This window comes from Podarcis filfolensis, assembly GCF_964270895.1.
Source record: "Podarcis filfolensis genome assembly, chromosome: 7".
Classification (NCBI taxonomy): Eukaryota; Metazoa; Chordata; class Lepidosauria; order Squamata; family Lacertidae; genus Podarcis; species Podarcis filfolensis.
In genome coordinates this window covers 70,035,238-70,047,601 of record NC_139603.1, presented here as the reverse complement: position 1 = coordinate 70,047,601, position 12,364 = coordinate 70,035,238, and the positions used below count along the sequence as shown (strand labels likewise).

Here is a 12,364-nt window from a genome sequence, read left to right as displayed (position 1 = left end):
TACAATAGGATGCAAGCACATAAACAAGACTCAGGTAGAATATTGTCACTGGAAACAGTCTGTATATAGTAGAACTGTATTCAAACAAGTTGTTTTAAGTACCCAGCTTTTTAACTTTCTGGGTGATTCAGTGTTCATTCCCAAACTGGAACACATATGCTTACTTTCACATGAAGTTATACTCAGCTGGCTATATAGTCAAAGACACAAAAGGTGCATACCGAATGTATCAAATCCAATAAAGGAAAGCATCTAAGTATTACTGTTAACAAGAAACCACTAAATAGTATATTTCAAATGATATTAGTACAACAAAATTTAGTTAGGATAAAATGATATAAGGAAATGATATGAGGAAAAACTTCAAATGTCGAATAAGAATAAAACCTTTTAACTGTTCTATCTCCTCTTCTGTATTTCCAATACAAATACCAACTCAAAACAACCTGTGACACAACTTATTATCAGTTAATCACAGCCTCCAAAAGCTTAAAACACAGACGTCTGGCTGAAAAAACACAATTACTATTACTCATCAATGCAATTGTTCCATATAACATGCAGGAAGAATTTCGGATGGGAAACCCAAACCGCTTTCTGCTATACACCTGTACTATTCTGAATAACCCATAACTAATCTTATTCACCATGTAAACATAATAATCAATGTAACATTTCTTTGTGTTAAAATAAGAAACCACATTGGATGCAAGATAAAAAGTCCCAATATAGAGTCTGTGGTTACTGAACAATGCAAATGAAGTAAAAAACAACAACTATTCAGTGATATTTTGAAACACAGGAGTCAATTAAATACATACTTTTCATTTTCCTACCAAGCTCTAAATAACTTGGGCCTAGAATGGCTAGTGGATGGCTCTTTCCCTATATGCAATCTTAGATGCAATCAAGTTTCAATGACAAGGACAAATAGAAGGTCTCTACCAGTAACTTCTTCACTGTGATTGAATGTCCTTCTGACGGTTTGCTAAAGCTTGAGCCCAAGCTTCTTCCTAATGCAATACAAGACTCAGGTTAAGAGTTTTTATATTGTATATATTCTTAAGTTTTTGTTTCCTAATACAGTGATTACTTTCTGAGACCCTTAAGAATGGATTGAGAGAGACACTCATCTGAGTAATCAGAAATATTCAAGCACACTGCAAAGTAACAGAATATTAAGACAGTCCTAACCTTGAAGAAATATATCTTTTCCTTTCCTATTCCTCAACATACCAATGCTGTAACGGCTGCAAGACTGGAGGGTTCACCACTAGAACAGAAGACTGAAAATATTTTACTGGATGCCCCCCCCAATCAATTTTATATATCACTTCTTGAATTTGTTCAAACATGTGTAGGTAGAACTAAACGTTGCAAACTGTATGTTTACTTCTAAACAGATTAAATTCAGTACGGGGGGAGGGGAATTAAATTGGTGACAGCCATCCACAGCTGTTACCAACTCATGATGGCAATACCTTTTCAAGGCATTAGATAAAACTAAGAAATCAATGAAAAGATGTCAATACCAAGAACTGAGTCATTTGCCACTTATAAGCACCATGCATACTTCCATCGGTGTTATATTTTATATATATCCATTAGTCCCAAAATGGGTGGTTTTGTGGATGAGAAGCTATTACAAGTAACAACACTACTTATACCTTCTACCTGAATAATGTTTTTAACAAGGCTATTGCAGAAGGAAACACACAAGGAAGGATAAATGAGTGTGGGAATTCTACATGCACTTCTAAACAAGACTACACATATTAGGACTGGCTGATGTTCAGAGCTTCCTAAAGATTGAGCTGTACGTCCCAACAAAGTGATGTGTTTGTATGTCAATATTTCAACAAAGTGCTGTTTATATGAACACCAATGCCCTGGAGAGATTTTCAACAGAGCTATACATCAATATTTTATTAAGGTGAATAGCAACAAAGTGGAATTCATATTTCGTTTTTACAGGCTCATGAAATACTTTTATCAGTTCAGCAATCTCCAAGGGTACATCTAACTGATTAGGCTATATTATTCAGATTGCCTCTAGTTTCTGTTTGCTTGTCATTATTCCACAAGTATCAGGAAAACTGATTTGTCGTCTTCCCATTTTTTTCCTTTTTTAATGAATTCTACCTGGCAGTGCCTAACAAAACACCTTCCTACTCCACCAAACACTGTCACCTCTATACATCAGTATGCCTCAAAACCAAATGCAGACTTTCAAGATAAAATAATACTGCTCTATAAAAACAACGGAATTAGCACACTTTCATTCTAGACATGTTTGTCAAATGCACATATTACTGTGCCTGAAATAATCCAAATGACACAATTCTCTCTCCTTCCCCCTTTGCGTCATCTCAGAAAGACAATCTGACAGTAATAGCATGACACCCTCTTGGACATACCTCTGGGCATTAATATTTAAATCTTTCCTATCCCTTGTGATTGAAATTCAGCCTCTATTCACAAACAAAAACTAAATCAATGTTCTTAGAGTTCAAACTAGATCCCTAAACAGTTTGCCACTCTCCATGCACAGATAAGATAAACTTTCTTTGACCCAAGAGATGAAGTTGCCATGACGATCAGAGAGTCTACTTTCTATATTGATATTTGCTGATGTAACAACAAATAGAACCAGATCCTAGGACTGATAATGGTGATTAATTAATACTAATATTGATCCTTACAAGCAAGAGACAAGGCTATTAACTTGAAGCCTGAAAAGTCAATTGTTACCTGTGGCAGAGATACCAGTGACTGATTTTGAAACATAATAAACAAATGTGCTAGATTTATGCTAATACCTTTAAAGAGCCCATGTCTCTGTTTCAGGTATGACATTTCACATTCAAGTGTGTTCATTTAATTGCATCCCTTTCCTTACAACCATAAACAAAAATAAGCTTCAATACAGAGAGAAGAAGCTGTTTAAAGAATATAGACTCCAATTCATTCCTTTTCTGAATCTAATTTCAGCACCGCATCACTGAAGTTTTTTTAAAAAGACAGGGACCAAGCAGGTTAATTGTTTGTTTAAAGGCATCCTATACTGGATTAAAATGTATTGTCCATTTTCCAGAAGGCCAAATTCAGTTTCTCGTATGAAAACCTCAGCATGGAACTCATCCAAATGAGTTATCCCAATGTGTATCATCCAAATAAGAAATTAATACCAGCTTCATTTATTCATGACGGAATAGCATTGCTCAGATAGATTCATTTTTTATTTTAAATATATAGCTATGTTTACTTTTCCAAAACTAATTCAGATTATCGGACCTGTCTGAAAAAAACGTATTAAAACATTTTCTTTCTCCACTAACGGGAAAAAGCAGAACCATTGTTTGGAAAACTTAATGCTTCTTATTTAAAAACAAACAACCCCCCAAAAAAACTTTCTTATGACAGAATAGCAGGTGCAATATAGCCAAGTTAAGCACTTTTAACCTCATTTATTTCAACAGGACAAATGTAACCATGTGCATAACTGAATGAAATTAGACTTTCAAGTGCTTAATTTTGGCTTACCCGTGTACAATAATATCAGTTTAAAGGAATTGATTTGAATCTATGGAATTATTTGTTCATTTTTTAAAAAAGTAAGTTTTCTTAATGGTATTCTAACTGCAATTTTTGTAAGTTCACAAAAATAATTGGTACTACAGATAAATGGCTTCCTTTTCTTCTCACTTCATTACCCTGAAACCTGTATGAATCTCTGCATGAGGTATTGCATATCTAACAAAACTATGAATTAGCACAGACTAAAAATTAGAAGCAAATTACCTAATTGCATTAATTTCCCTCACAGCTGAATCATGTCTCACGATATATATATATATATTTCAATAATGCATGTATTGAACCATATGGCTTTCATCTTCTGTATATATCTTGCAATGTAAAGATTACCTACTTTCACAAAATTAAGTACTTGCTTTTCCAAAAGCCATACATGGTTCAAACACATATGGGCAGCTCTGGTTAGTGAGAATCTTCCAGGTGCACTGCGTTAAGTGGCATACAGTGAAATGTAAAGGTCAACATAGAGTCCACCATTAGTTGACAAAAATGTACTTTACTTATTAAATATGTCTATGTAATAATCTCTAATCTCTTTTATAATGCCCCTTTAAAGGTAGATTCCCATCTTGAAATTCTTCTCAGTTTAAATATGTATGTATGGGTATTGTACATATGAGTATTGTACTTAGACATGGATATAAATGCATGCGTGCTTCTATTAAACATGCCTAATACACTTGTTTCTGTTATGAGCCAAGTATCTCATAACTTTTTCACAAACTTACAGCTACCTAAACAAAAAAGATGTGCACATATTCAATATCCACCTGGAAGTCAAATTTAACATCTTTCCCAGATTACTCATTTGTTCAATTGTGACAACCGCCAAAAAGTTGTTTAATTTATTCTGTAATGTTATATCAATGAGGATATAATATACTGTTTCAGAAATAGTTGTCTTTCTTCAACATATATAGCAATAACATCTGCTTCACATGTAAGACATTTCTAAATACCTCCACTAGAAGGCAAGAACGTAAAAACAGAATTGCAACACACTGGGCAAATCAACTTTATAGCCACAAAAATACTAGCTATTACAGCATTTGAAATAATAATGGTGCTAAAATCAGAAGCTAAAGAACTGATTAGCTGCAGAATCAAAAACTTGTGAGAGAATGGCAGATGAAATGTTTTAAGCTAGTCATCTAGCATCTCTGAACCACCAAAGTGCCATGGCACTTTATATTTTATTCTTCTCCAGTTAATGGTTGTACTCACTAATGACATTATTGATATTATAATAGGCTATTTGGAATATAAACTGTTTTAAAATAATAGATTTTGTGTGAAAATACCATGTACTGATGATTAGATGCAGGCAGTCCCTTCTGGGGACAAATATTGATATATAGGTTATTTGTGTAATTTATTGCCCGCAACTAAAAAAAAAAGCTTTAAAAAAATGTTTTCATTTCTACATGTTTAAAAGAAAACTATGTAATGGAACAGCTGCCTTCCAAATCTTCATCTATTTTTTTAAAACTGCATCAGCTCTAGTTCTGGCTTCAACTCCTATGCAGAAAAATTTAATCGCTACATATTAATTCAAACTTCTTCATGAAAGCATGGTAGAGAGAGTTTTAAAACCAGATTTCTCCTGACAATAATAAACTTCCAAAATATTCATGTAGTATACTTAATTTTCAGCTCCTCTCTCTCATTAAAGCCTGATTTTACAAGGTTTTGGCATTCCACCCTCCTCCCTCTAATTTTAACCTCTCAATGCCAGCACTCTACTATAAATATGACGAAAAATGCCGAAAGTTGTATTTGGAGCCATTCTATTTAGCTTCTCAATGAAAACTTTTGCCCTCCAAATCTTTATTGTTTTACCAGAACATTTTTCAAAAAAGTATTTAGGCTACCAGTATTTGATTTCAAAAATAAATAAAAGTGTTTAAGCAAGCAGACAAATAAAGGATAGCAACCTTCTCCCCCCACCACAGTCTTCAAGCCACTGTACCTAAGTGTGACTGAAATCTAGAGACAGACTGCACTGGCCAGAAAATATAATACAAGACCACAGACAACTGCAACAAGAAAATAATAATAATAAAACTGCACAGCCATCACATCTGCTAATCATAAAGACATTCACTTGGTTAAAAAAATCATTTATGTCATAAATTTTGCATCACAGCCACAGAATGGAGAACAATCTGGGCAATTTATTGGCATATTGGCAGGAGGTGATAAGGCTAAAAACAACAACAGCTAGCAGCTGGTGCAGCGAGATGGGCTGATAACATTGATATGGGGGGCTCCCACACAAAACACCTCCTTTCCTATCAGTGCTTTTTATCAAACTAGGATTACAATAATAGCTCATGAGAGAGAGGTTTTTTGTTTTTTGCTTTTTTGAGGAGTGGCAGAAAATATAGACTTGGAAAGGGGAAAAATCTGAATTTTTGGACAAAAACATGGGGCAAAATACATAATTTATCACTGTATTATCAGGAAATCCAGGCAGTCTAATCAAGGAGCACTGAGTGACTATTTTTTGCCTTATCGTCCAAAGTGGTGGAAACGGAGAAGGAATTATCAGGCTTCTGCAGATTGCTGGGCTGGAATTTTAATGGTAATAATCGGGTTTCTGATGGTATATCTTCTCTGCTTATCTTTCCCATTATCTCCCCTTATCTGGCCAGTCATCAGAGCAAATTAATGGTGCTCTTTCAGCGTCGCCTTTTTATCGCTGCCCAGAGAGCACCCAAGGGGAAAGAATAAGCAAAATATTAAAATACTGCATAAATCACAATTTTAGATAGCAGAAAACTGTATGCAGTAAAAGGAGGGGGAAAACTGTGCCCAACAACCTTTTTGTCCTTTGAACTGACTGTCTTTGGAGTTTCTGACTTTCTCACCCCCCTCCCACCCCCGATTGTCATACAGCTTCTAAATTGTGCATGCTTTATCAAGCAAGACTTTAAGAGTTCTCTGCAAACTGAGATCTCAAACTTAAAAGTGGTCTATTTTAACTGTCAATCCTGATGGCTACACTTGTGTTTGTGTGTGTCCCCTATATGGCCTTGTTAAATATGTAAATCATACTCAAGATATATGATGTCCTGGTTGTCGTGAAAGTTCTTATTTTTAGCAGATTACAGTTAGGGTTATGCAAGTGTGAGAAGAAAACTCATTCTGCAGAAACCAGCTTGAACCACAAATACTTTTCAGCTATCCCAAGCATCTCCCTCACCTAAATAAATGGGCCCATTGTAAATTCTGGATTATATTCTAGGTCTCCAACCTCCTGAAGACTCTATACTATTTTATGTGAAGGGGTAAATCTTAATGGCTGATGTTGGCACTCCTTAAAAGTTCTTAACAATTATGCGTGCTAATGCTGCGCAAAGTATTGTGTAGTCATAGTCGCTTCATAAAGGGCAATCTATTTACACAAACACAGGCATACAAATTAACACATATCACTTACGATAAACAAAGGGTTTGCTCTATTCAAGTTAACATATCTTGCTATGCAGAAAAGCAACCCAAAATGGCTTGTGACCCATCACCAGAATTCAATAGTCCCAATTAGTACAAAAGCTTTTATCTGACATAATAAGGTGAGCATAAAAAACATTTAACAGTTAAATCAGAAGATAACGAAGTATGAAAAAATAAGTTGAGATGGTCTCTGCATCATGCAATCAATTAATGTTAATTATTTATTAACAATCAAGTCACCAATCACATCATGCAGTAGGAAACCCTTCTAGCTAACGTTCTCAGCTATGCCCTATAAGGCAAACAGCTTTTACATCTCATAGAAGATTGAAATGTTCGTTCGCACAGAAATGTTAAGCATCTAAACCATGTCATTTAAAATGTACAATGATTATTTAAAAGTGAATTTTAAAACGTACTTTAAATGATACAGAAGTGAGTGTTACAACAACATATGGCTGTGAATGAAGTTTGTCAAAGTAGTATTTGCCAAATACTGTATCAGAAACTTGGGGCGGGGGGGGGGGGAGCATTCTTTCTGCAACTACAGCCCAAATATTTAGGAGCCATGTTTAAACCAGAAACCTATTATCTTCTTTGCTGAATCAATTAAGTTATGTTCTGAACACAAAGAAAAAGGAACTACAGTTCTATTATTACATGCATTTTGAAACCTGGAAGCAAAAAAAGGACAGCTATTTAAAGAGTCTGGACAAGTCACATGACATTGCGTTTTGAAAGGCGCTTGGGGAACAGGCTAGTCTATGCAAACCTATTAGGATACCACCGCTGTTTTTTTACACTGAATCTCTTATCCTCTGGAAACAACCAGCGCTACTTCAAGAGGCGACCAACTGCCTTGTACAGCATAAGGAAGAAAAAAAAAATCTCAAAGCTCAGAAAAGTTTAGGAAGTTGACATCACAAGGGAATGTGTCTGATTTTGTTGGGAGATTTCGGGGAAGGGGTGTTACAAAGAGTAGAATTATTCAACCACCAGCTCCACCTTCTCAATACACTTCTTTTCTGATAAAAACTCCCATTTGTACTGGGCGATTCCTAAAGATCCGAGCATGGGATAGCTTTGCCTGCCAGCGTTTAGAAGCCATCGCTTCCCTGGAAAGAGTTTGCACCGTTTCGTCTCTTTGAAAAGAAACGGATTTATAGAATTCTGTTTGTTTGCAAGAGACGGGCGGCTGGTTGTTGCTTTTTCTCTCGTCCAGCTGGAGACTGCAAAAATCCCCCAGAGAAACCGCACGCGAAGTTTATGGCCTCCACAATCAGCAGAAGAGCTCCCGCAGATCGGCTCCCCCCCCTTTTGTTTTTTTAGGGGCTTGGAACTCTGCACTCCGCCACCGCGGTTCTCTTCGCTCTGCCCCTCCAAAGTTCTCCCTCAAGCACCGCCTGCAGGCTCCAGCGCGGTTGCCAGAGGCATGCCCGGCCAGCGCCACTTCCTCTTCGAGAGAGCGAAAGAAAGCAAGTTACCTGAAAGAGAGAGAAAAGCAAAGCCCCTTTCCTCTCTTCTCTCTCCCTCTCCCCTTCCCCGCCCAACAACTCCTTCCGCGCTAAGTTCAACGCCAACTTTTCTGCAGGGAAAACCTCCGTGGCTAAGGAGTCCAGAAGCAGAGCTCTTTTTTATTGTTTTAAAGGCGACAACCCGCCCCCCCAGCCCTCGAAAACACAAGTAGGCGCCGTCCGAAACTCCACCTCAGGGCGCAGCCACTTCTCCTCGACCTGGTTCCCCCCATCCCGAAGTTATTAATTTTTCGGTTCCTTTTTATGTTTACACACACACGCACAACAGCAGCAGCACCCTTTGGGGACAAGCCTCGTCGCCTTTCCGTCCGTCCCCCCCCCCCCCCGCACTCTTGAGGGAAACTTACGTTTAATCTGCCTGGGCTTGCTCTGTTTCCTTCGGGACATGCTGCTCGCCGGTATTGGTGCTGGTGGTGGCGGCTGTTGTTGTTGTTGTTGCCGCCGCCGCCGCCGCCGCCGCCGCCGTTCTTGTTTCAGGTGCACTGAGAGTGTGAAAAGGGGGTGTAAGGTAAGTAGGTGCGGGGCGGGGAGGGAAGAGGGGAGGAAGGGAGGAAGGTGTGAGGGGGTGGAAGAGGGCGAAAGAGAAAGAAAGAGAGAGGAGAGAGAGAGAGAGAAGGGAGAGCGAAGCAAGTCAACGTGCCGGGTTCATAAGAGACAGGAGCTGATGGGAGATGACAGGAAAAAAGAGAAGCAGAGAGGGAGGCTAGAGCCCAAGCTAGGCAGGCGCGCGCGCGCGCGCGCACGTGTGTGAGTGTGTGTGGTGCCTGCGCGCGCGCTTGTGCGCGTGAGGGGAAGAGGGCTGGGGGGGGCGGTTGGAAAGACAGAAAGAAAGGGAGATTTGGCGTGTCCGGTATATTGTGTAGTGGGGGGGGCGCGTTAAGTGAATGAGGGAAAAGAACAGACAGAACTGGGGGGGGGGGGCAAGAGAAGAGAGGGAAGAAAGGCAGGACGGAAGGAGAAGAGAGATTGGGGAGGTGGGGGAGAGGAGGAAAAAGGAGGGAGCGCGGTCTCCCCCCCCCCTCGTCCGCCCCCCTCTCTCTCTCTGTGGCGTCTTTCCCTGTGCAGATGCTGCCGCCGGTGTCGTTCTCCGAGCAGCGCTCCCCTCAGACTGACCGGCTGCGCGAGGGGTGGGGTGGGGGGTTGGCTGGAGAGAGCGCGAGGGGAGCCCCGAGGCCTATCTAGCCCAGCATCCTGTTTCCCACAGGGGCACAACCGCGGGCAGGACACGAGGGCAACTGGCGACCGCCCCCCCGCCTTCTCTCTTTCTTTCTCCCGCTGCCCTTCCCCAGATGGCATTTCAGTGGCAAACGCTGCCTTCGGGTGCTGGAGGAGGTCTGGGTCTAGCCGTCGTGGCTAGTACTACTAGCCTAGTAGCCGGTTTAGTCGGGGGGGGAGGGGCGCTTGGCATGGGGGAGTTTTGTCCGCCAAATGCGCACGAGACCCCGCTTATAAGGAAAGAGGCTTCCCCTCAGAGTTGGCAAAGCACCCTCCACTTCCTCCTCCTGTTGCCCTCAGTGTTTGTGTGTGTTTTTTCCTTCTTTTTTTACTATATGCATAGCCCCCGCCCTCAAAACAGCAGCAGCTGGTACCCGTTAGAACCATAGGACCTTGCACCCCTCACGGAAGTTAAGTACATATCCTGATAATAGAAGGGTACTTTCCCGCAATATAGTGGGGAGCTCCTTGGAGCCATGCTGTTGGTGTTCACGTGGGAATGTTGATTCGGGACAGAGAAAGCGGAAAAGAACCATTGCAGCCAATGTAGGGACTGCGTTCACAACGCAGAGCCAGAAATGTTTAAAGGCACTTTGACAACCCAAGTCTGAAACATACTTCCTGGAAAGTATTCCATTGTACTTTTGCAAATAGAGTAGTAAGAGCACTATCCAGGAGGGCTTACTCTCTAATCAGTGCTTCCCCCCCCCTAAAAAAAATGTTTAGTGGTACTCTCATTTTGACTCAAGAATATCACTATTTTATAGTTCAAATCGGGGAAAATAAATACAGTAAATGGACAAAATGTTTAGGTGTATGCGTACCCCCCGGGGGTGGGGAGAACACTGTCTCTAATAAAGAGTGCAGAAGATTGTCTGCAATCCTTGTTATGACTTTCCCCAGTTTGGGCAAAAAATAAAACAATGATGTCAACTTCATAAACTTCTGAGCTTTTGTAAACAAGAATAAGATGCACTCATGTTGTGTGAAAATGTCCTTATTCTGAGTGGCAGAATTATCGGAGCCCTCAATTATCCCCCCCCCCCCTTGTTTAAGGCAGACTCACAAAAGTTTCTCTCTGAAACCCGCTCCACCTTGGAACATGTGAAGTAATAATTCAAAAGACCATGCCTTCATAGATAGATTTGTCTATGTACTATGTACTAATTTATATGAATTTATTGCACTGCAATTAAGAAAAGAAAATTCTACTACCCTGCTTTATTTCATTTCATTTCATTAGATGACTCTTTTAACAAAGAGTCTTTATGCTTGTACCTTGTAAGTTCACTAACGATTCTATTTTAATACTTTCAGTGAGACAAGGGGACAGTTCCACCATGCACAGCTTACTTTTGAGAAGCCCTTCATTGAGCAGGGGATGGAGAATATACTGGGGAAGGTTTACTTGCAATATTATAGCCTTTCCCCCAGTAAGTATTAAAGGAACCCAGTGTTTATTTCTCTAGCATTTCAAAGAATCAAAGTACTTTGCACAGAATTCAAAAAGCGAAGCCTCACAAAGCCGCTGGCCAAAGCCTCACAATCTAAGCCTGCACAAGGCCACAGGTGGATTTAGGGGCTGGCTGATGAGGCTTCTGATTAATGGATGGTGCGAGTCCAGGTTTCTCCCTCTACAAGGGCGGGGCAGAAGATACTGCAGGTGAATGCAGAGAGAAACCAATAGTAGCCAACTGAACAATAAGAAACAGTAGATTGTCCATTTCATTTCCCTACTTTAAACTTTGCAACAGAGCACATAGAGATACCCAGCAATATAAATACTTGCCCCTGTGCACAGTTCACCCATTCAGATAATAGGCATTTTATTAGTCATCTAGAATGCTGCACAATATAGTAAAATCTAGAACTCACCACTTTTAAGCACACACAGATCCCAGAGACTCAAGTTATTTGTTGTGCATAGTTTATTTAAAAGCTTTCATTCTGGTATAAATTATCTATGAATAGGTTATGATCCTCATCAAATTTATCTGCTACTCAATTTTTTTTTCTTGAGAGAAGCATTTAACTTGAGGGTCATTCACTAGCTTGCCACTATCAACATTCATTATATGAATCTATATAAATTCTGAAATCATATGGGGCAGCTTCTGTATTCTTATTGGATTATTTTTTCCTCTTCCCAAACTATCTGACAAAAAGAACATTCATATAAATCAAGCTTAATGTATGCATGTGCAAGGTTTTGAGGAACATTTATGCTGAAAATGAGCTTCTAAATGTGTTTTCATCCCTTCAAGTAAAAATAAAAAAATGCACAAATATATGTTTATTAATTGAAAAATTAATATAATTATGTACACAACATTTAAAATTAGATTCACAGCATCTAGCATGCTCTTTGTATATTGGCCTTCCTTACAAGGTTCTCATGAATCACTGAGAAACTATAGTTTATTCACACTGAACACCTGAAATTCATTATATAAATTCTAAATATTAAGATAACTTTTTGTGCTATAAGCTAAAATAATAATTTGCAACAACTGTTATTTTTCCTGTACATGTCAACATTTCTGTTTTTTATATGGAAACTA

At 39.3% G+C, this 12,364-nt stretch overlaps 1 protein-coding gene across 4 annotated transcripts in view; it reads right to left on the bottom strand.

Moving 5' to 3' along the window:
* Positions 1-12,364, bottom strand: part of ZFPM2 (zinc finger protein, FOG family member 2) — a 436,720-nt gene that overhangs the window by 311,213 nt on the left and 113,143 nt on the right. For 2 of the 4 annotated variants that reach the window (XM_083621872.1, XM_083621876.1), the window contains exon 1: positions 8,936-9,698. The exons of the other annotated variants lie outside the window; for them this stretch is intronic. In XM_083621872.1, the coding sequence (XP_083477998.1) occupies positions 8,936-8,975 (40 nt within the window). In that variant the 5' untranslated portion in view covers positions 8,976-9,698. Of the gene's footprint in view, positions 1-8,935; positions 9,699-12,364 lie in introns of those variants that run through there. 4 annotated transcript variants of the gene reach the window in all.